The 27496-nt window shown below is 33.5% G+C and overlaps 2 protein-coding genes and 1 long non-coding RNA gene across 14 annotated transcripts; 2 read left to right on the top strand and 1 right to left on the bottom strand.

Moving 5' to 3' along the window:
• Positions 1–631: 631 nt before the first annotated feature.
• LOC103863586 lies at positions 632–19231 on the bottom strand. 12 transcript variants are annotated; one of them, XR_004457769.1, is made up of 8 exons: positions 2683–3098; positions 2393–2467; positions 2125–2287; positions 1941–2021; positions 1729–1846; positions 1300–1650; positions 1084–1181; positions 632–974 (listed from the first exon to the last, which is right to left on the bottom strand). It is a non-coding gene; the product is annotated as an uncharacterized LOC103863586 (long non-coding RNA). The 12 variants fall into 12 exon arrangements; XR_632027.2 differs by having other exon boundaries at positions 2125–2263; positions 2683–3078; XR_004457768.1 differs by lacking the exons at positions 2393–2467; positions 2683–3098 and adding exons at positions 5522–5525; positions 19222–19231 and having other exon boundaries at positions 1941–2267.
• On the top strand, positions 12606–15755 carry LOC103863584 (receptor-like protein 48). Its single transcript, XM_009141332.3, has one exon. It carries the CDS (start codon positions 13039–13041, stop codon positions 15625–15627), a length of 2589 nt encoding a protein of 862 aa, XP_009139580.1. The 5' UTR covers positions 12606–13038; the 3' UTR covers positions 15628–15755.
• On the top strand, positions 17762–24582 carry LOC103863583 (receptor-like protein 48). The gene is made up of 3 exons (XM_033290766.1): positions 17762–19990; positions 20085–21447; positions 21702–24582. The coding sequence occupies exons 1-3, from the start codon at positions 19327–19329 to the stop codon at positions 22141–22143; spliced, it is 2469 nt and encodes an 822-aa protein (XP_033146657.1). The 5' UTR covers positions 17762–19326; the 3' UTR covers positions 22144–24582.
• The last annotated feature ends 2914 nt before the right edge of the window (positions 24583–27496 follow it).

Here is a 27496-nt window from a genome sequence, read left to right as displayed (position 1 = left end):
TTATATTTATATGTTATAAAATATAAGTCATTAGGCAATTTTAAAATTATTTCAATGTCTTGTTGATGAGCATGTTCTTTTAGCTGTGAAGACATGTTTACAGTAAGTGCTTAGAGGAAGTTGTAATGAAAATGGTTAGATCCTAGCTAGTTATATGTTTAGGTGAGTGGACATTTATGGACATTATTGCCTGGCGTTAAGTTATAGATTGTTAGTGGTGGTTAATGCTTATTTATTTTTAATGGAGCAGCTTTTTCGTTTAGCTCTGGAACGTTAGATCTCGTTTTTTTGGGTAGATATTTTACATGGATCTAAGAAGTGGAAGTTTTAATAAGTATGTCGTCTAAGTTGAGTGGATATGTGTCTTCTGATTGTGTAGTAATTACTTGGGTATTGCGGTGGGTTCTTAAACTGAACATATGTATTTGAAGGGATTTATAAATTGTAGAACGAATAAGTGTATTTTCAATCTTGAGGCATTGGTTATTTAGTTATGCTTTATTTCTTGTCGTTGGCTTATTATGAAATGTATCTACAACCGAACGCAGAGTTTTATATATTTGTATTTTTCGGTTTTAAACTAAGAGTTATGCTTTAAACTCGAGACCATTTTCACGATAGCTAAGAAAAAGCATAGCAAACTCCAGATGAGGAGAAAATTAAAAAAAAAACTTTGATGCCTAATCATTATTCAAAGAGGAAATCTGACTCGAGAATTCAATTTTTTTAAAAACCAACATTGATGCCTAAGCATTATTGAAAGAGGAAAACTAACTCTAGAAACTCCATCATGTTCACTCAAGATTTTCGTGCCTTCTTGACCACTTGTTGAAAGGAGAGGCTTCTTGGCGGCAGGACCACTGGAGGATGTTCCTGGAGATGAGGTTTCCACACGTTCGTTACCTTCGATGCCAAACGTTAGGAAGGGCTGAGGGGTTTCCAGGCAAGTCGTCTCCGTCATCATCGTCACCATCCTGATTAAAGAGAAACACATATCATTATTTGCATTCTACGGAAGGACCCGAATGAGTTAAATGTGGCATTTTACGTCGACAACAAAGTCAGTCAGTGGCAGACACTCACACGCTTGTTCATGCGAGAGATAGTGAAGGTCTGATGGTTGGCAGTGAAGTTGTTCATGTCTACCCTGACCTGGAAGCTGTATGTCTTACCAACTATATCTGCAAAAAAAGGAGGTGGCTGAGTCTTCTCTAGGTTAACTCCCTCTCCAGCATATGAGTTAAACGTTTTAGTTGCAAAGATATGTGATAAGATATGAAACTGGTTGGTGCTACGTACCATTAAATGACCAGCTTCATAGGCGCGCACGTTATGTAGTTTCTTCATCTCTCCATCAAAAGCCACAAATAGACCCTCATCCGCATTGTCAGCAATGCTCATCTCCATCCGGTACCGTGTAACAAATTGTATGAAAACCATGTTGATTGTATGTGAGAATTTTCAAAGTGGTAAGAACAGATGATCCAATATACCAGAGCACTCCAACAACGCTTGTGTTGTTGCAGGACATGCAAGTAAAAGATGCGCAAGTTCTTTGGAGCTTCTTGTGCAACTGGAGAAGGAAACGTAACACCAGCCTTTGTCCATCTTGATTCCAGTCACCCTTCCTGTGCGGACAAATTCAGTCTCCTACATTGCAATATTGTTAGAATCACATTCATGATCTAGACAACCAAAATGTAGAACAAACAAAATTTTCTGTACAACCTGAGGCTCGGCTGCGATGATGAACTCATTCAGCTTAGATATGCTCAATGGTTCAACCTTGGCATATCCTCTCAGGAATGAAGGATCTGGGTTGTTCCCAGTGTTTCTCCAGACCAGCCTTAAGTGATGGATAATTGTGTGAGGGTGTTATGGATAAAGAACATGAGAAACTGAATGTGGTTGAAATAGCTTAAGAGTCATCAAATACTTACTCAGAAACAAAATCTCCCCTGCATTAGTCTCTATGTCAAAAGATATATGTGTCCCCGACGTTGCATTTGAGAACCGGCGGCCTGAAAGAAAAAAATTTAATGGGTGTTCAAGAAGCTATTACGTAGTCATGTTTAACCAAGAGAGTAATAATAGATTAGAATAAGTGAATGCGTAAGGGCAGACAGCAGCAATAGGGGCAATCTTCGAGCCTAATGAATCTACTGTTGCAAGGTTGTTTTTATGATCATGAGAGATCTCTGGAAAGTGAGAATCAAAGGAGCAAAGAAGCTTGGATCGTTGTTTCATTCCTTCTGGATGAACCCTGGCTTATGAAGAGCAAAAGAAACTGAATACATTTTTCAAAGTTTGACATTTTTAGAAAATCTGATGAGAACATAAGGAAAAGAAGAAACGTAGAAGTATAGTCAAAAACCTATAACTTATTCAATACCTCTCATGGTTTTGTCTACATAGAGAATATGATCAGTCCTCTTGAATAGCTCTCCTACACAGCTTTATCAACATCCTACAAATAAATCAAAATCAAATCGACCTGAAACTATATATCAAGCTAATATTTCCACGCCTCTATATTTGTGGCTTCCTTCCCAAAATCTGAGCAAGAACACCGGCCGGGCTTCAAGTTAGCAAGTAGAACAAACTGCTTAACCATTATACTGAGAATGAAATATTGAATGCCATCGGAATCGTGAAGATGATTCTCAATGGATGAGAGCTTACATTTTTATAGGTGAAAGATGAAAAAGATTCATTGAATGCAAGATCTTGGTCGGAGTGGGCAGGAAGAGTTAATTGGTCAATGAAGTTGAATCAAGGCGATTTGTAACGGTTTCAGAGGTGAAGGATTGAGACTGAAACGACATGAACATAGTCCAAACAAAGATTACTAACAAAGCGTTGAGTCACACTTCTTTTCAGAACTGGCATTGTTGGTAACAGAGTTGGTTCTTCGTAAAGAGGAGGAACCCTAGAATTACGATTCAGGAAGAATCTCCATTGTCGTTTGATCTCTGGAGAGGCAAAGAAAAACACGGGTTTAACCCTAAACGAAATCACGTCGTTTCATCTAGGGAGAGATGATAAGCGGGCTGTACTCTCAGAAGTTAATCCAAAGCCCAAATATAACCAAAGACCATAAGAATCACACACGATCGAAACGCACCGTGTGACACGTGTCGGCTCCTTAAAGTTAGAATTTGTGACCTGGAAGCTGAGGTGGCTTCACCAGGAGGGAGTAAACTGTTCTTTATATATAAAGATTTTAGAATTTATGGATGAGGAAACTCGTAGTTGTCCAAGAAACCCGATTTCCAAATTTATACTTCATGGCGACTAATGCTCTTACTTTATGGGGTTTAGACCAAAACCAGCCCTGATAGTAGTGGTTTAAAAATATGTTTCGATATATATAGAGGATGTGTAAACAAAGGAGGACTCATAGCTATAGAAGAGGCGTCATCTTATACACTTCAAAATATAAAAATGTAGTTTGTTAAGCTATTATAATTTGATTTCGTAAGCTTCGGTGGTGTATTCACTTCTCCTAACACCCTTTAACTCGGGTTCAAGTTCGCGTGACAAATTATTTTTACTTTATTTTTATCTAAGATTTAAAGACCATTTAATTTTGACCCATGTTTAAAATCACTCTGCGTCCGCCACTACATGTAAAACCTGATAGAAATTAAGTCGTATTTAAGCAAAAATATGATATAAATGGATTGAATTACTTTTCTTAACCAAAACTGAATCTCGTCCATTTGATTATAAGTATGTCTTATTTGAAAGAAGGGTAAATTACATGTTTACCATTTTTATGGTACCACTTTTCATTTTTACCACCACTAAAGAGACATTTTCAAAAATACCTTATTCTTTAAGTGGGAAAAGACTATTATGCTCTTGTTATTAATATATATAATAAATCATTATTTAAATAAAAAAATAAAAAAATTTAAAATAAAATTTTTAAAAAAGTAAATTTTTTTTTATGTTTTCGAATTACACTTTTTCAAATTCGAATTTTTTGTAAATTTTTTTTTTGAAATTTTATTTTTTTTGAATTTTTTTTATTTTTTTTCAAATTTTTTTTTGAAAAACGAAAATTATGTTTGAAACTATTTTTTAAATTTTTTATATATTTTTTAAGTATTTATTTATATATTTATTACAATCTTAAATTTCACATTCCAAAAACCATACCACACCTCTCAACTCTAAACCCTAAGTCTATATTAGTTAACCCTAAGGGTATATTTGTCTTTTACTCTTCATTAAAAGTGAGGGTAAAAGTGGTTAGTGTAAACATGAAAAGTGGTACTATAAATGTGATATTTGTGGCAATTTCTCATGAAACAAGTTTGTGACTTCTGTTTTAATATATAAGATTATGCTTAAGTTGAATAACTGGCTCCTGAACCAGCATTTTTTCCCGGATGGTTTTTTCTTTTCTTAACTCAAGGATTAATTGTTTTAAAAAATAAGAAAATCAGCTATAGTCATTCTAATGCAAATTCTTTTTCACTACTTTTTAGGTGACAATTTAAATATATTAACTAGAATCGAAACATAAACAAGCTCTATATATAAAAATTTCTTAAAACACTATGGTGCATATTTGTACTTAAAGCCATGCTAATATATTCTTTATGAACTAACAAAGACAAGCCAGAGAATGTTTTCTGACACAAAATGTAAAAACTCAATGACATGCAATGGGTTTTGTAAATTTAAAGGATACAGACAAGACAATTGTTGCTGCTACCTTGGTTTCGAATCTGAAAAGTTTTTCAAATCCGATGATACCAACGTAATTATTACTAATTAGTTCAACATTGTAGTCAGTGCTGATCCAGACACATCTGGCACCTAAAGCGTACATAAAAATAATGCCCTTTCAACATATTAATTGTAATTATATCTTGAATATTTTTAAAAAATTATGTCAAATATTATTAAAACATATTTAATTTTAAAATAAAATTACTAAAACATGATTCATGAATATTTAATTTTCCTGTAAATCATTAATAATTTTTAAATCCAATAACAGTTTTATGTTTGTTCAAATTTTCTATAAAAGTATTAAACAATTACACCAAAAATATAAATAAAAAGAAGACTTACATGTGAAATGCAGCTATTCATATGAACATCAATCAAATTGAAGCATGTAATATGAAGAATTGATAATAGTTAAGTTAATTGTTATAATTTGATGTTCAAACGCCTATTATAGCAAATATCTGCTGAATAATAGAAAAAGATGTCAAAAATAAATATGTACTACTAATAAAGGAAAAGAAATAATTAGGTTATGTTTTATTAAATTACTTATATAATAACATAGTATATCATTTAATATAACATGTATGATGAGAAAATAGATTTTTTGAACATGCAACCAAATCGTATGTATCTATGAAAGAAGTCAAATTTAATTGTTATTATTATCCGAAAAGGAAAAAATGATATTATTGTTAGAGAAGGAAAAATGAGAAATGGCAGTCGAACTTAAATTGGAAACCAATAGACCAATGTCAAACTATAGTCATGTAACGCCCCTAAAACCTTTATATTTCATGGCTTTATTGGTTGTAGCCCAAGGCCAGCCCTGATTGTAGTGGTTCAAAACAATGTATTCTCTATTATCAAATATCCAAATATGTTTCGATATATATAGGGGACGTGTAAACAGAGGAGACCCACATCTATAGAAGAGGGGTCAACTGACACACTTTTAAAATATAAAAATGTGGTTTGTTAAACTATTACAATTGATATTCCTCAGATTTAGTGGTGTATTCACTTCGGCTGACATCCCTTAACCCAGGTTCAAGTTTGATGACAACTTAACTTTACTTTATTTTTATCTAAGATTTAAAGGTCATTTAGTTTTGACCCATGTTTAAAATCATTATGGGTCTGCCACTGCGTGTAAAACCTGATCGAAATTAAGAACATAAACGAATAGATTATGTAATGAATTTGTTATGCGTTAAGGGAAACCCAACTCATGGATCAAATTAGTTACGCACAACTCTACTTGTTTTGCAGCTAAGCGATAAAGTGACCCATTAGATGGGAGGAGCTTAGGGAAAGCTTTTGTATAACAAATAGGTGTGTAATATGTATAATAAGGTTTTTTCCGGCTGGATCTATAGATAATGTTTTTAGGTGTCCTTGAAACATATGTACTATATGAATAAAGCGAGTTTTTGTGAAAATTCCGGGTTGCCATGTGATACTAATCTTTGTTTAGACGAACTAACTGTTACACATATCTCTGGTTTAAAAGCCTCGGGCTATGTTTAATATGATGTATGTACTTAGGCAATTGACCTAATGTATCTGGATATGTTCGGGAACCTTGGGTTAATCGTTTATGTACACATTGTAGCATCTTTGGTTTGGTTTGAGTTACTAATGATTGGTTTGGTTTGGTTTGAGTTACTAATCAAGTCAACTTTTACTTAGACCAAATCGGGGGTGTTACAAAGTTGGTATCAGAGCATGGATCTACAATGTTCATATGGGACTCTTTCAATTTTTATCGAGTCAAATGAGTTGCAAAAAGGCAGTTAAGAAATCAGCTAGCTCCTCTGTATAGGTAGATGGCACTAAGATTAACCTTTCTTATGCAGATGCCTTTACATTGTAGCACTTACACCGGTCGAGCAATTGTTAGGAAAGGAAGAAGGTGTGGGGTTTGTCAGTTTGTGCGGAGTCCGATCATCGTGTGCCTGAGTATGAATATAACCATGAAATTACCAATCAGTCTGATTCATCGGCTGAAACAGACCCTTTGCAGGATATGGAAAAGAGGTCGAGGACTAATGTGTTACGGGTAATGATTTTAGAGGATCGTACTGATTATGAAAAATTTGCAAATGAGAGACATGGCCCAGCTATGTCTGAGGCAGCCATTGAAATTGTTGATGATGCATTTATACCCAACTTCCTTGAACAGAAACTATGGGCAGATGAGATGTCAGATATGGGAAGGTAAACAAACTGTGAACGGGAAAAGTAACTTCCTGAATTCTACAACTCAAGAAAAGACGAGAAAATTTAGAGTCGCAAACACAGCTAAGGAAGCGGAAGCATTTGGTTTCATAAATTCACTTCAACAGATTTGGCTTAAAGGATAGAGGTATGTATGTTTTAAAATGACAACAGTAACTAGTGAAGGATCATTAACAAGGAGGAAGCTAATGTGGAGACTGGAAATGTGCTTTTCAATATTTAGCATTGGATGGCGTTTCTCTTGGAATGTCACTTGGGCAGGTTAATCGAGAACGAAATCATGCGCTGGATATCCTGTCAAACAAAATTCATGATTCAAATGGATATTCAGTAGTATACGATGTGCCACCACAATGGTTAATTAAGTTCTTGTATTAGTCATTTACAGTTTATCTAATCAAAGTTGTTGCAAAACAAAAGAATTACCCAACCGCTTAAATTAATTTAAAAAATGCAATTATGACAAATCGGCTACACCAAAAATTATATTTTAAGTGCATTATACACTACAATTTCTATAAAATAAATCACCATTAGTTTTTTTCAAAATTAAAAAAAATATCAAAAACTAAAACTAAAAAAGGTAAGAGTACAAAAACCAAAAATCAAAACTTAAAACCACAATATAAAATACCCAAACAAACAAAAATCTACTTAAACAATCAATGCCTAAGTAATTGGCCAAGAGTTACTTTCTAAACAACAAAATATAATTTTGAAAAGTATAATATATGTAACACATAGTATACATTATGAAAAGCCTATTAAAATACATTTAAATAGCTAATAGGATGTTAATTCATTTATATTGTATGAAAGAAAATATAGGTGAAGTCAGTATTTTACCAAAAATATGATACAAATGGATTGATTTACTTTTATTAAGAAAAAAACTGAATCTCGTCAATTTGATTATAAATATGTCTTATTTGAAAGAATTGTAAAGAAGATTTGTTTATCAAACAGTGTGAAATAAATCTTTAAGATCAACATCTCTTATATATTTGTAAGTTATTAGTTTTATCTTTATCTATATATCTATTCATATTATTGATTTTCTTATTAGCCATGAAAATTCTCTTAACTTTGATTTTGAATCTTGTTTTTAATAGGCTTTTTATTTTTCATTTCTTTTAAATATTTAAGTTGATTGTATTCTAACAAATATTTATTACATATTTTAGCAACATAATTATGGAAACCAAGAAGTTTTTATCTCTTATATACTTGGTGGTGTTGGTTCAAATCTTTCTACCAATGATTTCAGGTAATGAAGTTAAACTTCTTAAAATAGTTTTTTTTAATCTTTATATCTCTATAATATCATGGTTAATGAGACACTCAATTATATTTTCTCTGAAAGATGGGACTTCTCCACCAAAAATGGCTTGTTTATACATACTATGTTAAATATTATGATTTCATGTTTTTAGAAATGCTTTATATTTAAAAATTATAACATATAGTTTTTAATGTTAATTAATATCCAATGATTTTATTTGAATCATTTATCACCTCTTTACATAAACTTAGCAATGAGAAAATGACTATTTTTATTGCAAAATAACTTTTTATAATTTAATAATAAATAAATATTTTTATTACAAACATAATATTAATAAATAAATAAAATCTTGGCATGCTTACAGGAAAAAACCTATTTGGTTGGGGGAATTTCATGTTTACCACTTTCATGGTACTATTATTCATCTTTACCATCACTAAAAGGACATTTTCAAAAATATATTTTTCTTTAAATGACAAAAGACTATTGTTCTCTATATACCCAATAAATAATTATTTAAATAAATAAAAAATAAAAATAATTTATTTTTATGTTTTTCGAATTATATTTTTTCAAATTCGAACTTTTTTATAAAAAAAATTTTGGTTTTTTTTTCAAATTTTGTTTTTTTCAAAATATCTTTTTGAAAGTCGAAAACTATGTTTGAAACTATTTTAATTTGTTTTTATAGTTTTTTAAGTATTTATTTATACATTTATTAGAATCCTAAATTTCACATTCTAAAAATCCTAATTCTAAATTAGTTAATCCTAGGGGTAAACATGAAAAGTTGTACTATAAATGTGGTATTTGTAGTAATTTTCATGGTTTATTTTATAGATAATGTATTGGCAATGCTCTTGGTTGGTGAACCAGCATTTTTGCCTGCTGTTTTTTTTTCTTAATTCAAGGATTAATTGGGAAGTGTCATATTTTGAAAAATAAGAAAATCAGTTAAGTTCATTATAATGCAAATTATTTTTTCACTATTTTTTAGGTGAAAATTTAAATACATTAACTGTAATCATAACATAAACTACCTCAGGATAAAAAGTTTGGTAAAACACTATATCGTGCTTATTTTGTACTTAAAGACTTCCTAATATATTTCTTTATGACCTAACCAGGACAAGCCAGAGAATGTTTTCTGCAAAAACAATGTAAAAACTCAACGACATGCAATGAGTTTTGTAAATTTAAAGGATAGAAACAACGATGATATTGTCTAACACTATCTTGGCCCAAAACACGAAAATTGTTGCTGCTACCTTGGTTTTGAATCTGAAATTTTTTTCATATCCGATGATACCAATGTACTCATTACTAATTAGTTCATCATTGTATACTTCTAACCAGTTCGAAGCTATGCTCCCATCCAACATGAGTAGCGTCTCCAAGTTGGAATACTTTGATATGAGGGTAAATTCATTTTCTCGACCTATTTTTGGACAAATTGTGACTTCTGCTATTGTGGTTCGAGTTCTAGAATTATTCTTCATAGACCCTTAGCATCTATGATTTGTAGTTCTAAATTGTCTGTTAGATTTCCTTGAATGTAGCGTTTTTCTCATTGTTTACAACTTGTTTGATTTACTGATTTCTTTTATTGCTGTTTTATTATTAATCTACTTTAGTCTGAAACTAATAGTCTATTGTGTGAGTTATAGAGTCTTTGAGGATTTCATCCCTAAGTAAGGATTTATTCTTGGGTTCACCCCTAGGGTGAACCTCTAGGTTCACCAACCAATAGGATTATGTTATTTCAAATTTAATATCTTTTATAAAAGAAAACAAAATATTGTCAAGTTATACTATGTTTTTAAAATAAAAAATAAAAAAATAAAAAATAAAAATAGTAGTAATTAAAAGAATATATTTTTTAACGTCGTCAGGAAAAAACTAAACCCTAAATCCTAATCTCTAAACCCTAAATCTGAAACCCTAAACCCTTGGGTAAACCCTAAACCCTTGGATAAATCATAAACTCTAAATCAAAAGCACTAAACACTAAACACACACAAGGGTTTAGAATTTTAGTGTTTAGTGTTTTTGATTTAGAGTTTATGATTTATCTAAGGGTTTAGGGTTTACCCAAGGGTTTAGGTTTTCAGATTTAGGGTTCAGGGATTAGGATTTAGGGTTTAGTGTTTTGCCGACGATGTTAACAATATTTAAAAAAAAATCTTTTTTTTGTAACTACTATTTTTTTTTACCTTTTTATTTTAAAAACATAATATAACTTGATAATATTTTGTTTCATTTTTTAAAAGATATCGAATTTGAAATAATGAAATTCTATTGGTTGGTAAACCTAGGGGGTGAACCCAAAAATAACTCCCTAAGTAATTGCATTACAGCTCTAATAATTGCTGAGTATCTCAAATGGTAAATTGAACATATTAGGAGGAGGGTTTCACCTCATACCCCTAAAATATGATAATCTAGCTTTGCAAGTTCAAACTGATAATTAATTTCAGAATTATTGATTAACGATCTGTTAAGTGACTCCACAATCAGACTTTTTAACATCTGGTTTCAGATACGATGCTGATTTTGAAGTTCTGAGTCTTGACCAATTTGCTAAAGATTATCATCATCAACAGATATTTCAACCACATCTTCTACTGGACCTACAATTACTGCACTATCCTCAAGAAATATTCCTTCAGGAAGAACAGCCTTGTGAATATGAGTCTTCGAACAATCCTACAACACAATACATGTAACAGACAAAACTTAAGGTGTGCACACAAAAAAAAAAGACAAAGCTTAAGGAAATTTAAAACTAAAAAAAAAAATCAATACTATTAAAACAGGAACATGTCCTATTCATAATAGTTGAGTCCAACTTTTTATTTTTAAGAAAACTGATTTTTATATAACTGCATCTATTATATCAACACTAACCACGTTCTATTTTTCTATAACAAAACAGTTACTTTTCTTCCTGTATAACCAGTTGGATTATTAGTTTTTGATCCTACACATGATTTCTCATGATCATCCGATATGGAAGGCCGGAGCAAACAAAACGGTTATTGAAAAAAATATGAGAACTTGGAGAATATAAACAGAGAACAAGTTCCACTAAAAAACAAAAGGAAGAGTAGATCGGACTGCTCTTTGTTCGAATTAGGTTCAGTATACACTTTTTTGGCATCGTTTTAGTATACGTACGCTATTTGTTATTGTTGACCATGGATGTTTGTCTTAAACGGAATCATCAATTTTTTTCTTTTTTTGGTTTCTAGAAGTTAAAATCTGGTATCATATGTCAAATCTGTAAGATTTAAGCATAAAAATCAACAAAAACGCATAACAATCGATGGATATTAAAAGAAAAACAATCGAAACCAAGTTGTTTTGGTCTAGTGTTAAAGAAGCTCCAGCTGGAGTGCCCGCCCCTGGATTCGAGTCTTGGCCACTGCGAAATTTACATATGGGCTGCAGCATCCGAGACCGAAGACCGTTACACGGTGAGCCACCTGGTGATCTTCGGATCCATACTCACTTCGGTCTCTAGTCTGGACCACCACGGTGGGGCCAGAATACTCGGTTAGCAAAAAAAAAAACAATCGAACAATGTCCAATTTTATATCGGAAACTGTTGACTTTATATATTTATACAAATATGATGGTCGATAAAATTTATTCTATTTAACCTATTTAGCAGAATATACAATCATGCACACGTATAAAATTTATCGTTATCAACAAAAATAAACCTATTTAGCATAAACAAAAAAAATTAAAAGATTTTACATGCATCTCCTCATTTTGTAAACTATATCTTTTTAAAGTTTCAAATGATGTAATCTATATCTGTTCTATTAAAACAAGATCATGAAATATTGATAAATGTTACGTCTAACTATTTACGTCTATTGATTTAAACAATAATTAGAAAAGTCATCAAAGTAAAAAAAACTAACCCTATGTTTTCTATAAATATACACTAACCACTACATTAGAATAATCCTACGTTATATAACTGTATATAAATTAAATTTCTTTAACATATAATAAAAAATTACAGAAAATGTTACATATTTATGAAAACATGAAAAACAAAAAATTACAAACCATTATTATACTCACGGGTAAAAATCTAAAACATACAATATGATTACAAAGAAACGGGTACACATAAATATAATTATAAAGAATCGAAGGTATGCTAGATCAACTTTTAAATTATTATTATTTTATAAAATATTTATGGCTAAGATTTATACATAAACATGCATACAAAAAAAACACAAGTATAATTCTAAATAATACACAAATATAAAAATTAAATTTCTAAGAAAAGATATATCCGTCTTTTGAATGGCGGGTCAGAATGTAGTCGTTGATTAAAACAGAATATGTAAAAGAAAAGGAAGACGCAAATTAGAAGTTAGGGAGAACAGAGGAATCTTTATTAGGGGTAGTAGGGGTAGGGGTAGGGGTAGGAGGGGGGGTCACTGCCATTTTTAGTGTCACGGAGGAAAAAGGAATCTTCAGAGGCTACTGAGTGTTTGGGCAATTGACTAACCCACCACACACGGCAGAAAAAGTACGTTGTTTGTTGCTTGGGATACTCTGTAAGGTAAAAAAAAAACACGTTGTGGACCATATGCATCAATTAAGTCTTCAGAGGAGACTTCTTCTCTAGAAAAAAAGAAAGTCTTGACAGGAGACTTGTTAAGACAAGCTTTCACTTTTCTCTCTTTTCACAGTAAAAGAAACACAAAAAAAAATCAAATCTGAAAAAAAAAAACACGATGCATTCTTGTAGTGAGAGGAAGATGATGATGATATGGAGCTTGTGTTTAATTTTTTCTCTTTTTAACTCACTACTTATTTTTGCTTCTCCTGCCAAACAATTGTGTCGTTCAGACCAGAAGAATGCTCTTTTGGAGTTCAAGAGCGAGTTCCATTTCAATGGGATCGCGGCTAATGAGAAGACACAGAGGTGGACAAATACCACTGATTGCTGTTCTTGGGATGGTATCTCTTGTGATATTAAAACGGGCAATGTCGTTGAGTTAAATCTATGGGGAAGTTCTCTCAATGGCTCGCTGAGATCTAATAGTAGTCTGTTTCGTCTACAACATCTTCAGAGCCTTAATCTTAGCTCCAATAATCTTGCCGGTATTCTGCCAGATTCCATCGGAAACTTCAAATATTTGAAGGTTTTGAAACTTTATGGATGCAGTTTCTTTGGAAATATTCCTTCCTCGCTCGGGAATCTTTCTTATCTCACTCATCTTGATCTTGATGGTAATGATTTCACTGGTGAACTACCAGAATCATTGAGCAACCTACACCAACTAACAAAGTTGCTACTTGCATCGAGCAAGCTCACTGGGAACTTTCATCATGCACTATTGAATTTGAGTGAGCTCACGGCGATAGACTTTAGCTCTAACCAGTTCGAAGGTATGCTCCCATCTAACATGAGTAGCTTCTCCAAGTTGGAATACTTTGATATGAGCGTAAATTCATTTTCCGGACCTATTCCATCGTCACTTTTCATGATCCCTTCGTTGACCCGTCTTAACCTGGAGAAAAACATCTTCAGTGGCCCTGTTGAGATTGGGAATATCTCTTCACCATCTAAACTTCAGGAACTATCCCTTGGAGGAAACAATCTCAATGGGACAATCCCGGGATCTATATCCAAACTAGTTGGGCTCTCATATCTCGACCTCTCTTTTTGGGACACTGAGAGGGGCTTGGTGGATTTCAGCATCTTCTTGCATCTCAAGTCACTTACGTTGCTTGACATTTCCCATCTGAATACAAGAAGTATGCTTGACTTGAGTCTTTTCTCAAATTTCGCGTCACTTACCTTACTTCACCTTTCAGGGAATAATCTACATATCAGTTCAACTCTCCATCTTCCCTCACCTATAGGATCATTGGGTTTATCATCCTGCAATATTTCTGAGTTTCCAAAGTTTCTACGAACACAAACCGGTTTGTTCTTCTTAAACATTTCTGCCAATCAATTCCAAGGGCACATACCAGAGTGGTTATGGAGACTTCCAGGACTGGGGTATCTAGATATTTCTCAGAATTCCTTCAGTGGTTTTGAAGGAGCATCGGATGTTATTCAAAGAAGTCTGATAGAAATGCTTGATATAAGTTCAAACAGTTTCCAAGATCCATTTCCTTTGTTACCAAACTCTACGAGGATCATTTTAGCCTCCGATAATCAGTTTTCAGGAAACATTCCTACGAAAATATGTGAACTGTTGGCGCTTGAGACACTTGTTTTAACCAACAACAATTTCAGCGGTTCTCTTCCTCGGTGTTTTGAGAACTTCAATACTACCCTTTTCGTCTTGCATCTTCGAAACAACAGCCTCTCCGGTAATATCCCGGAGGAATTTTTCAGCGTCAGCTTGATATCACTTGATGTTGGTCGCAACAAGTTATCAGGAGAACTTCCCAGGTCTCTGATAAACTGCACTAAACTCGAGTTTCTGAACGTGGAAGACAACGAAATCAGTGACACGTTTCCCTTTTGGTTGCGGATGTTGCCCAGTTTACAGATTCTTGTTCTTCGTTCTAACAGGTTCCACGGACCAATATTTTCTCCAGGAGATTCTTTGAGTTTTCCTAAGCTGCGAATTTTTGACATTTCAGAAAATCTCTTCACTGGAGTCTTGCCATTGGATTACTTTGCTGGTTGGAGTACAATGTCATCTGTTGTATACATTGCATATGATAAGCTGCATAGGTTTATTGGTTTTACATTTTCAAACTACCATAAGTCGGTGGTTCTGGCGAACAAAGGTTCGAAAATGGAGCTTCTTGGGAGTAGTTTTAGAATCTATAAAACCATTGATGTCTCTGGAAATAGACTCGAAGGTGACATTCCTCAATCCATCAGCCTACTTAAGGAACTGATTGTGCTCAACATGTCAAACAATGCTTTCACGGGGCGTATTCCACCATCTCTGTCGAACTTGACCAATCTCCAGTCCCTAGATCTATCCCAAAACAGATTATCCGGCACAATCCCACCAGAGCTCGAGAAACTCACGTTTCTGGCGTGGATGAACTTCTCCAACAACATGCTGGAAGGCCCAATACCACAAGGCACTCAGATTCAAAGCCAAAATAGTTCTTCATTCGCACATAATCCTGGGCTGTGCGGTGCTCCTCTCAAAAGGTCATGCGGTGAAGGAGAAGAAGAAGCGAGAAAACAAGATGAAGGAAAGGAAGAAAAAGATCAAGTCTTGAGCTGGATTGCAGCTGCAATAGCTTATGCACCTGGTGTATTCTGTGGATTCGTCATCGGCCATATTCTGTCTTCATATAGACATGACTGGTTCATGAGAATCTTTCGCTCTTTTGCATAATACAAGCATCAGTTGCTATATGATATTTGCTATGCTATAATCTATAACTATGTTGTTTTTAAATTACTATTGTTATCTCGTCAAGAATTCTCTTTAGTTCTGTGTTTTTAATTTCCTCTTTTCCTTAATAGTTTCGTGTCTCTGAAATCTTGTTGCAGGGTCACCTAAACGAACACACCAAAAGTAATGTTATGCATCTCCAATCTTTTTGCACTCCAACTCTATCTTCAATGTTGGAGAAGGGCTTGACCCTTCAACAAGACATTAAACAATGTATAAACAAAAACTCTAAATTGCATACTTGTATAAACAAAGAGGAATCTACACCAGCCACCTAAGCTGCGACCATGATGTAAATGATGAAAAGCATCATGGACTGTCTTTCTTAGCAAGAAGAAAGTCTTTGGGGGGTTGCAAATTGCGACCGAGCAATGTGGATTTGGCTTGAAAATTGTGTCTTCAGCTTTGAAAAATTCAAAGGAATTTTCAGCCAGTAAAGCGTTTCACCGTTTAACCTCCACCTCACGGCAGAGAAAATTGCATTTGTGGCTTTGAATTATTCGTAAGACTAAATCACTTTGTGGACCATTCAACATCAACTATTATTCAGAAGACTTGTCTTAAACAGATTTTACAGGCTTTTGATTCTATCTCGAAAACCCCTTTAGCCACATTCATCATTTCATTATTTGTGTTTCCACATGGGCGGTCCAAAAGGACCTGGCTTTGCCACTATGAAATAACAATTGGCTCATCGCTGTGGAAACCAAAATTCGCACTGTCGATTTACGTTTAAATTAGAAAACTAAGAAAACCCTAATTTTCCAGAGGTCCCGGATCTCTGCGAGAGCCAACGACAAGTAACCAAATATATGCGGAAATCGTGAAAAGATAACAAACGAGTTTAGAGAAAACAGTAGATCTTATTTCGAGTCCGCGTAAGAGCGTTGCGATCATTACAAGAGATCATGAAAGCTTTGGCCGCAAAGGCTGCAGCGAGTTACTTAGTTCTAGCGGCCAAATAGCTCAAACCTAGTTGAGTCGCAGCTCGATAACAAAAGACGAAATAGATACAAAAAAGGTTTTTGATTGATTTCGGACTGAACCTTGTTAAAGGCTGCCTACGTACCCCTTTCGAGGATCAAGCCGAACGTAGTTCAATTGATAGAGCTGGACAAGAGATCGAACTGTCTGGGCGAGTTCGTCTAGTAATTGAATGCCAGACATAGAAACCGAACTTGTCGAGAATAAAGCCTAAAGTTTCTAAGTGCAGAGAATTCCGAGTCTAAAAAGTTCTCCCTCCATGCCTCTCGCCTAGGACTCCTTATATACTCGCTCCAAGGTCGGTTTACGCTTTTACTCTTCTGCCCTTAAGCCGTCATAGCATAAAATAGAGACATTCCATTTTTTCCGATCTTCGTAATTATCTTCAAAATTCCGTATTTATCCGCGAAAACTTGACATTTATCTTCCCTTGCGAACCAAGCGTAAACCGTCCTACGGTTTACGGGCTTTTGGTTAAGAAATCGTAAGATGGGCCTCGAGTCGTGTCTTAGGTCCCTTTGGGCCGTATTCTGACTCGAAACGTTTATTGCGACTTCTTTCGATAAAGAACGGACTTTCCGCGGTTTTTATTGCAAAGTTTGATCGATGATTTAGAATGGCGGAAAACATGAACTGAGTTCGCTACGGTCTTCGGGAGATAGCATCGAAGAATAGACGAGAGTGCATGGACTGGTGTCGTATCGACATTTCGGAAGAGCTCGGTCGCTACGTAGCGACCAAGCGGGACAGACACTCGGTCGCTACGTAGCGAGCGAGCGGGACGGATGCTCGGTCGCTACGTAGCGACCGAGCGGGACGGATGCTCGGTCGCTACGTAGCGACCGAGCTCAGCCAAACTCGGTTAGCGACCGAGCGTCCGTCCCGCTCGGTCGCTACGTAGCGACCGAGCTGTGTGCATGCTAGGTCGCCGCGTATCGATCGAGCTTGACTTTTCTGCGGTCCGATTGCCATACTCGAGCTTGTCCGCAGCCGATTTGGATACATGTATGTTGCCTTCGGACAATCGTATTTAGTGGTTCGATTGAGATTTGAACAAGATTTTACCGCAAGGCTTTTCGTAAAGATATCTTTACGAGGATTACTTTTCGTAAAAATGTTCATGCTGATTTTTACGGACTTTCAGACATTGATTTCGTCGTGACCGATTTTGACCCCAACAATCACCCTGATCAGCAGTCAGAATATTCTCTTAAGCAACATGACTCCAACGGCTTAGCTGAACAAATATTATCGTTAGCCATATTCTAGGTCTTTTGAGTCTGTACTTTCAAGTTTTCTCAGTAATTCTTTGTTCATCTAATATGACATCTAGGCCTGGGCATTTTAACCTGGACCAAAAAAATACCCGATCCGGAACCGAATCAAAAATTTACAAGTACCTTTTTGGATCTAAATTTTTTTTATCCGAAAAAACCAGAACCGAAAGGAACCGACCCGAATAGATCCGGTCCCGAAAAGACCCGATCCGAATAGACCCGATCCGAATAGACCCATCCGATAAAAACCGATTTGTACCCAACTTAAAAACATGTATATCTAAAACTATGATTTTTTGTATTTTTTTTATATATATTATTTTATGATTTAGTTGAAATATCTTTTATTAACAACATTTGTTATTATTTTATAACATTTTTAAGTAATATGAAGCTTTAAAATGTAAAAATAAAAAATTTTAACACTGGATATATTATGCTATTACAAACTCGGAGAAATATTACAGACGATTCTACAGTCGACAATTTTACCTGCCTTATGAAGATTCACGTCTGACTGCATCACCTGAGCCGCCCTATCGGATCCACCCTTGACAATACTCCTTGTGCCATGCTGCAAATCTCTTGTAAGCCGCTTCTCCATTAATTCGCATAGTTCCGCTTTTTTCGGGAATCAAAACCCAGACCTGCTGATGTAGAAGCCTTAATGTAAAATGTAAAATGTAAAATTTAGAGTTTAAAAATATTTTATTTTAATTATTAATAGTTTTATTTAAGTTATTTTGTAAAATTTTAGATTTATATGACAAATATCGACTAAATTTGATGGCGTTGGGTATGCAATGTTCTTTTCAGATCCTAAATGTCCGAACCCGACCCGGACCTGATATAGACACGAAAAATTACGGATATTTTATGGATATTTTAATTATAGATCCAAACCGACCCAGACCCGAGAAGAACCGACCTGGAAGTTTATAAGTATATATTGGGTCTAAATATTTAGGATCCGAAAGACCTGGACCCGAAAAGAACCGGCTCGAACGCCCAGGCCTAATGACATACAAGAAACAGCAAAACCACAAATATATTCATCTAATATGACATACAGCAAAATAAACTCATGGCATTCAAAAAACAGCAAAATAAGTTGTTATTTCGATTTTGAAAAGAGATTCTGCATCTTGACAACAATATCTGTAAATGAAAACTTTGGAGTAACCAAACTATTGAAAATTAGTTGATTAGTAAAAATGTGTTTCATCCTCACTTTCACTGTCACCAACCAAGAAAAATTGACTTATTCGGTAACTGTTCTTTTGAAAAATCAACCGAATTTTCAGGCTCCACACGGCCGAGAATTTTGATTTATCTGCACTACACGGTTTTCTAGCTCAAGCGTTCGTTTTTTCCATAAATGCAAGAGCAACCGACATTACTCTTGTCTCAGACAAAAAAAAAATCAAAGAAAAGAAAAAACATGATACATTCTTGTAGTGAGAGGAAGATGATAACATGGAGCTTGTGTTTGGTCTTTTTTCTTTCATACTCAGTACTTGTTTTTGCTTCTCCTGCTAAGAATTTGTGTCGTCCAGACCAGAGGGATGCTCTTTGGGATTTCAAGAACGATTTCATTGTTCAGAAGGATGATCGTTTGAGTTATTCAAATCCGAAGACAGAGTCTTGGAGGAACAACACTGACTGCTGTTCTTGGGATGGTGTCCGTTGTTATCTTCAGACAGGCAACGTCGTTGAGTTAAATCTGTGGGGCAGTTTTCTTAGTGGCCCTTTAAGATCTAATAGTAGTTTATTTAGACTACAGCATCTGGAGATTTTGAATCTTGGATCCAATCCTAATCTTTATGGAAATATTCCTTCTTCACTCGGAAATCTTTCTTATCTTACTGATCTTGTTCTTTCTGATTGTGGTTTTACCGGTGAGCTACCAGATTCGATGGGTAACTTAAACAGGCTGATAGATTTGCGACTTTATAATAACAAGCTCCATGGGAACTTTCCTCTTTTCCTTCTCAATTTAAGCGATATCACTCAGATCTCACTTAGTTCTAACAATTTCATAGGTATGTTCCCATATAAATATGGTGTTTTATTTCAACTAAATTTGAAAGTTGATGATTTAAATGACATTTTTCCCAAATGGAAATTCATTTTCAGGATCTATTCCGTCATCTCTTTTCCTCAGCCCTTCCTTGGTCGTGCTTGAGCTGAGCGGAAATAATTTTAGCGGTCTTCTTGATATTGGGAATGTCTCTTCACCATCTAAGCTTCGAAATCTAGGCCTTGGAAGAAACAATTTCAGTGGACCAATCCTGGGATCTACATCGAAACTAGTCAGCCTCAAGGATCTTGACCTCTCTTTTTGGAGGGATAGTTTAAATTTCAGCATCTTCTTGCATCTCACGTCACTAGAGAGACTTGACCTCTCCTATCCGAATACCAGAATCATGGTTGACTTGGATCTTTTCTCACATTTCAAGTCACTTTGGGATCTTAATCTTTCAGGGAATAATTTGAAGATCAGTTCAACTCTCCATTTTCCCTCACCCATATATATGTTGAAGTTATCATCATGCAACCTTTCTCACTTTCCAAAGTTTCTACAAAGCAAAACCAGTTTGTCTTATTTGGACATATCCGCGAATCAAATTGAAGGCCAAGTACCAGAGTGGTTATGGAGATTGCGGTATGTAGACATTTCTCAAAATTCCTTCAGCAGCTTTGAAGGACCATCGGATGTTTTTCGAAGAAGTGGCCGACAACCAAATTCTACAATGTTCTTTTTAGGCTCCGATAATCTGTTTACGGGAGAGATTCCAAGAATGATATGTGAACTGGTTAATCTTCAGACACTTGTATTATCTAACAATAACTTCAGCGGTTTCATACCTCAGTGTTTTAAGAATTTCAATACTACAATTTCGGTCTTGCATCTTCAGAATAACAGTCTCTCTGGTGCTTTTCCTCAGGAATCTATCGGTGGTCGGTTGAGATCACTTGATGTTGGTCACAATAGGTTATCAGGTAAACTTCCCAAATCTTTGGTAAATTGTACTCAGCTCGAGTTTTTGAACGTGGAAGACAACAGATTCAATGACACGTTTCCATTCTGGTTGAGATCATTGCCTATTTTACAGTTTCTTGTCCTTCGTTCTAACAAGTTCCACGGGCCAGTATCTTATCCTCAAGATTCTATGAATTTCTCCAAGCTACGAATCTTTGACGTTTCGCAGAATCTCTTCACTGGAGTATTGCCATCAGATTATTTTGCTGGTTGGAGTGCAATGTCATCACCGGTTGTATACGTGGAAGCTATTGTTCATATGTTAGTGTTCCAAAACTATCATAAGTCGGTGGGTCTGACGAACAAAGGATCAAATATGGATCTGGTTGGGAGTGGTTTTAGAATCTACAAAACCATTGATGTCTCTGGAAATAGACTCGAAGGAGATATTCCTCAATCCATCGGCCTACTTAAGGAGCTCGTTGTGCTCAACATGTCAAACAATGCTTTCACGGGGCATATTCAGGGCCGTGCCTGAATGGAGGCAAGTCAAGCATGTGCTTGGGGCCTTAGGTAAACTAAGTATTTAAAGGGCCAATAGTTTGACTAGTTCTTCCCTAGATCTGTTGGCTACAACAGCATTTTGTAGTTTTAAAGGTGAGAAGTTCGATTCTTCCTCAATGTAAGATAAGAATAGATTTTAAATTCCCATTAATTCATTGTAACATGGCCATATTATTATTTTGTGCTTGGAGCCCATGAAATGTCAGGCACGGCCCTGGGCATATTCCACCTTCTTTGTCAAACTTGACAAATCTCCAGTCCCTAGATCTATCCCGAAACAGATTATCCGGCACAATCCCACCAGATCTCGAGAAACTCACGTTTCTGGCATGGATGAACTTCTCCAACAACATGCTCGAAGGTTTAATTCCACAAGGCACTCAGATTCAAAGCCAAAACAGTTCTTCATTTGCTCAAAATCCTGGGCTATGCGGTGCTCCTCTCAAAAGATCATGCAGTGAAGGAGCAGAAGAAGCGAGAAAACAAGAGAAAGAAAATGAAGAAAAGGAAGAAAAAGATCAAGTCTTGAGCTGGATTGCTGCTGCAATAGGCTATGGACCTGGTGTGTTTTGCGGATTTGTCATCGGCCATATTCTGTCATCATATAGACATGACTGGCTCATGAGAATCTTTCGTTCTTTTGCTTGATAAAAGAATTAGTTGCCTGATGATATCTAATCATCTATGTTGTTTTCAGATTACTATTCTAATGTCGTAAATAATTCTCTTTTGTTGTATTGTTTTGCCACTCTTATTGAGAATCTGTGTTTTTAGTTAATTTCCTCTCTTCCTTAATAGTTTTGTGTCTCTGAAATCTTGTTGCAGGGTCACCTAAACGAACACACCCGTAGTAATATTATGCATCTCCAATCTTGTTGCACTCCAACTCTATCTTCAAGAACGTCAATCACAGAGACATTCTCACAACAACCAATATATGTATGTCCCTAGTCGCATCACGAGTTCTTCTATCAGGATAATGCATAAGTCCCGTTCAAGATTTTACTAATTACAGGTTCGGGTTCGGTTCGGTTCCTTCTGAATACGGTTCGGATCAGATTGTAACCAATATTTAAAATCGTCCAAAAATATATTTTTCAAACCTCAAAAATTGACAAAAATATTTCAAAATATAAAAATTATTCACAACTCTAATTAAAAATTAGTTAAATTAACTAAATTATATTCATTGTAACAAATAAAACAAACTACAAAAATATTTTGAATACTCTAAAATATCTAAATCACCTTACCATATATAACAACATCAACATATCTAACTAATTTCGGATATCTTCGGATTCTAGTTTGGAATTCGGTTCGGTTCGGGTTATAACAAAACTCCAAAGTACTAAGTTCATAAGTCTCGTTCGGATATTTTTGTATAACAGTTCGGATCCGGTTTCGGATTTTCCGTTTCAAGTTTAGGTAGGTATTTCGGGTTGGGGTAAAAACGCCATGCCTAGTTTATAATATATTGATTTAAGGGAAATTTTCAATTCTACCACAAGTTTGATACCACTTTTCAAATTTATCGTTAATGAATAATTATTTTTATAAATACCCTAAATTTGTGATAAAATAACACTAAGCTAATTTTTCTAAATATTTATAAAACATTTATAAACCCAACCGCAACCCCTTAATACAAAATCCTAAACAATAATCAATAAAGTGTAAACCCAAATGTTATATTCTTGATTGAGGATATTTTTGAAAATTGGTACTTAACTTGTGGTATTTTAGACAATTTCTCTTGATTTAATAATTGAAGTAGGATAAGATTCGCGCTTTGTGCGGATTAAGATATATTATTAATATATTAAATATATTGTATTGACAAATTTAAGATTTATATATGATCGAATTGTTTTTATATGTATACAATTTTTTATTGTTTATATTATCATCTATATCTTGGGTCGATACATTTGAATATTTTCTTTTACTAACTTATCAGTAAATAAAATTTATATATTTTCAATTTTGAAGTTACATTAATTTTCAGAATATCAGATTTTTACTTTCTTTTTGACAATATAAGATGGAAAATTAAAATATTAAAAAGACAATTACAAATTGGATTATGCTTATAATTTGAAGTATAGTTTGGTTATGGACCACATTAAGACAACATAAAATTTTGCAGCCCGACTATTATTATACTTAAGACCCAAATATAGAAAGATGATAGTATTATTTGCTTCAAATTGATAATTTATATAGGATGAAAGTTAGGTTAACGTGATTATATCATTAACTACTACTAACAGTCATTACTAATGTTTTGCCTAGACTATGAAAAAAAATTATTTATGTGCCAAAACTTTTTCTTAATCTTCAATATAAATTTCATAAATTTAAGTTCTAAAGATTGTGTTGCAAGGAAAAATATTTGATATAAATGGCTGTTTGGTAATAACAAAACAATTTAATTTATGTATTACTCTTTATATAAATATTTGTAGGCGAGAAAGGCCTAAGAACCGAACAATATTCTTCTTCTTTTTTCTTTTATTAACAATTTTTTTTGAATAGATGCGTCTCTTTGCTATTAATTTAAAATATCAACAATTAAAAAAAAACATTACTTTCTGATTTATAGCAAAAGCTTGCAATACTTAGGCCATAATATATAGAAAACTTTGATTTAAATTGATGTCCAAGTAATACGGACTAAGAATATATCTTACACTTTTTTAAAAAAAAATTATGTTGGATCACAATATGAATCAACCCTGAGACATTTAAATAAAGTCCCATTTAATGAGATTGATGAGCATTAATTTAACTAGATCGCTGAGTATTAAATTTATCATATCATATACATTTATGTTTGGGTTAATATAATTTTTCCTAACAATTAGATTTTGGATTTATTGATTTTTCAATTGATTTTTATGTTGCTATGTAAGACAAATTGACATCATAATTAAGTGACACCTAAGCACGACTCTTTTTCAATTAATACAAATATAAGATTATAACTTTTTAAATGTTTCTCTATTAATAAATATGGATTTTTTTCTGTGTTTATGTGTCAAACTAAGCCTAGCTTGGATTTTAATGTGCATGTTCAATGCACACACAAAAAAAGTGCCCGTTCAAAATTTGTCACCTTCATCAATCTATTTGAAGCTGAAGTAGACATGTCAAGCTCAGATATGAATGAACATGTTTATATGACTCCATATATGGGATCAAATTCTAGTTTGGCCCACAGGGAATTATAAAATTAGTGATTTAGCGATTTAAACATTTTTAAGTTTTAATTAGAAGAATGTGGTACTTTAAGTTTTAATTGGTAAACTAGGCTAGCAGTGTCAATTCGGGCTGGCACGGCACAGTCGGCTCAAACCCGCTAAGCCCATAAATATTCGAGTCTGGCCTGACCAGAAAATATTTTAGATCCTTATAGGGCTATAGAACTTTTAGATTTTTCGAAAAATAATTTGTCATTGTCACTTTTTCGTTTAAATACATGTAAATTTTCATAAAAAATTAGTTTCAACTTTTTTTAATATAAAATTAGTTTAAACATTTTTAAATATAAAATTCGTTTAAACTTTTTTTAATATAAAATTAGGTTAAACTTTTCTTCTTTATCAAAATTGTTTAACTCATTTGTATGCTTTAAAAGCATATTATAAGCAAATCAAATTTAATAAAATTTAAATAATCAAATATAAATTTAAACTAAATATATAAGAGTTATGATAAACAGGGTCAAATGTTTCATATTTTGTATTTTGAAAAAAAACATGTTGTATATATATATATAAATAAAGAAGGTACATTTGCAAATCTTAAAATGTGACACTTGTATTGATCAATAAGATGCATTTACAACTTTCATATTTGTTTTACTAGAGTTTGAATTAAAAATGTTAAAATAATTAGGCAATATTAATAACTGTTTTGATTACAAGAGTGATAATATTTAAACTAAAATAAAATTTCTGGTTTTCTGGTCAATCCTTACTCAAACAGGTTTAGGTCCAAACTATCCAAATGCCAAATGGGCTTACTCCGAAAAATCTAATTTTTTTTTTTGGATTTACAAAGCTAAGCCTAAACTCGATAATTTTTAAGACTAAGCGGGTTCGGACTGCGGGCTTAGGTCCTAATTGACTTGTCTAAACTAGGCAATCTATGATGAAAGAAAATTTCAATCAATTTTTAGCATTTTTACCCACGTAACTTATAAATTTGTCCACCAAAACTTCAAACTTTTGGCCATTATCTTTTGTGGCCCCAAAGCAGTTTGCCCACAAATCTTGGGTATTGTTTACATTTGCACGCTTTCAAACCGCGTTTGACGTGCACGGGAAAGTTGAAGTTTGAAAGCAAGTTTATGTTGGAAATTTAACAAATGAGCTTCTAAAATATAGCTTTGATACCACATTTACAAACACATAGCAGGTACAACCACAAAGAAGTATTTTTGGGTAAGGTATTTAAGGATAAACAAGACAAGGATGCTTTATAATACAAAGGAGGATCTTTATATTATTATGAACACTCAAAGATATTACAGATGACTCAAAAAACTCTTAAAAACTCAACTCTCTTAACTCACTTTGCTTGGATTAGCCTTTCAAATCTCATTTGAATATAATTACAAAAGTATTATAGCATAACAACTAATTAGATTTGTTTGTTTCTAAACCAACTATTCAAGAAACAAAATAATAACAGATTAATCAATGGAAAAGGAATATTAACAAACTTAACATTATTTCCTACTCCGATAATCGTTAATGATATATATATTTTTTAAAGATTGTGTATGGATAACTTAATAACTTCCTTAAAAAAATGAATATGATTTCACAATAACTTAGACAGCACCGTATAATCTAAACTATTAAAACAGTAGTATAAATAGAAAATACCCCTTAGTTTTCCTCAATATTTACAAGTGAATGCCATTGGCATTAAACACAATTACAAAACAATTACTTAACCATAACATTATGATTCCAATTTCCTACATATCGTTTGACCCGAATTCATAGAACATAAAGCATCTTATTAAATTGTTACGTAACCATAGTTCATCTCTTCGTCTACTAAATCAAATTAGTCAATAGAGACACTCCTACATAGCTTTTCATAATTTTACTTAAACCAAAAATTCCATTGTGATAATACCTTGGTTAAGCTTGGTCTGCAGAAGCAAAACCACCATATTAGATAGTTGCAAGTCCATGTCATTACCAAGTCAATAAGGCCTGAAAATATCAGTATTTAGATCATAATTTATATCAATATAAATCAATATTATGTAATTTAACATCCACTCAAAAAAATACGATATTATCGTTTGAATTATCTAATTCAAAATCATTTCTAATATTTTTAAATGATTTTATAAAGCCGTAATCAAAACTAAAGTGACGAAAATTAACTGCACAAAATCAAAACTAATAAATTCTTTTTTTTCTAAACTCAATAATCAACCAAAACAGTTTCCTATTTCAACGAGGTTATCATAACAAAAAGGCTATCAATTAACTAACAAAATCAGAATATCTAAACTTGCCCGTCACGTTTTGCTCATCTTTAAAAACGAATATTCTGGTTATTATGATGATTCAATATTGAAAAAAGAGTGTTTAGTAAATAATTCAAAACCGTATATTTTCTTTTCAATTCGTTCCAATCACAACTAACAAAATATTTTCTATATTTCTCCTATTTTACCTACTATTACGGAAGCCGACTATATATACCTCATCTCTATTGCGTCGAAAAATAGCTAGATTTGCAGATGGGTTTAGTTAAAGTCTTAGAGAAATAAAAAGTCGTGGGTCATTTATTTACTTTTTAAAAATTATCTTAGCCATTTAATCTGGAAGCTTATGTTAATAGACTTATTCTAATGTATACAATGGCCCATTTATTTACTTATAAATAATTTTACTAATATGATCTATTAATATGTTAATTGAACCTCTATGGATTAGACTAATATATATATATACTAAAATGGATTCAC

Source organism: Brassica rapa, chromosome A04 (genome assembly GCF_000309985.2).
Source record: "Brassica rapa cultivar Chiifu-401-42 chromosome A04, CAAS_Brap_v3.01, whole genome shotgun sequence".
NCBI lineage: Eukaryota > Viridiplantae > Streptophyta > Magnoliopsida > Brassicales > Brassicaceae > Brassica > Brassica rapa.
The sequence above is the reverse complement of the archived record's forward strand: the minus strand, read 5'-3'. Positions and strand labels throughout refer to the sequence as shown.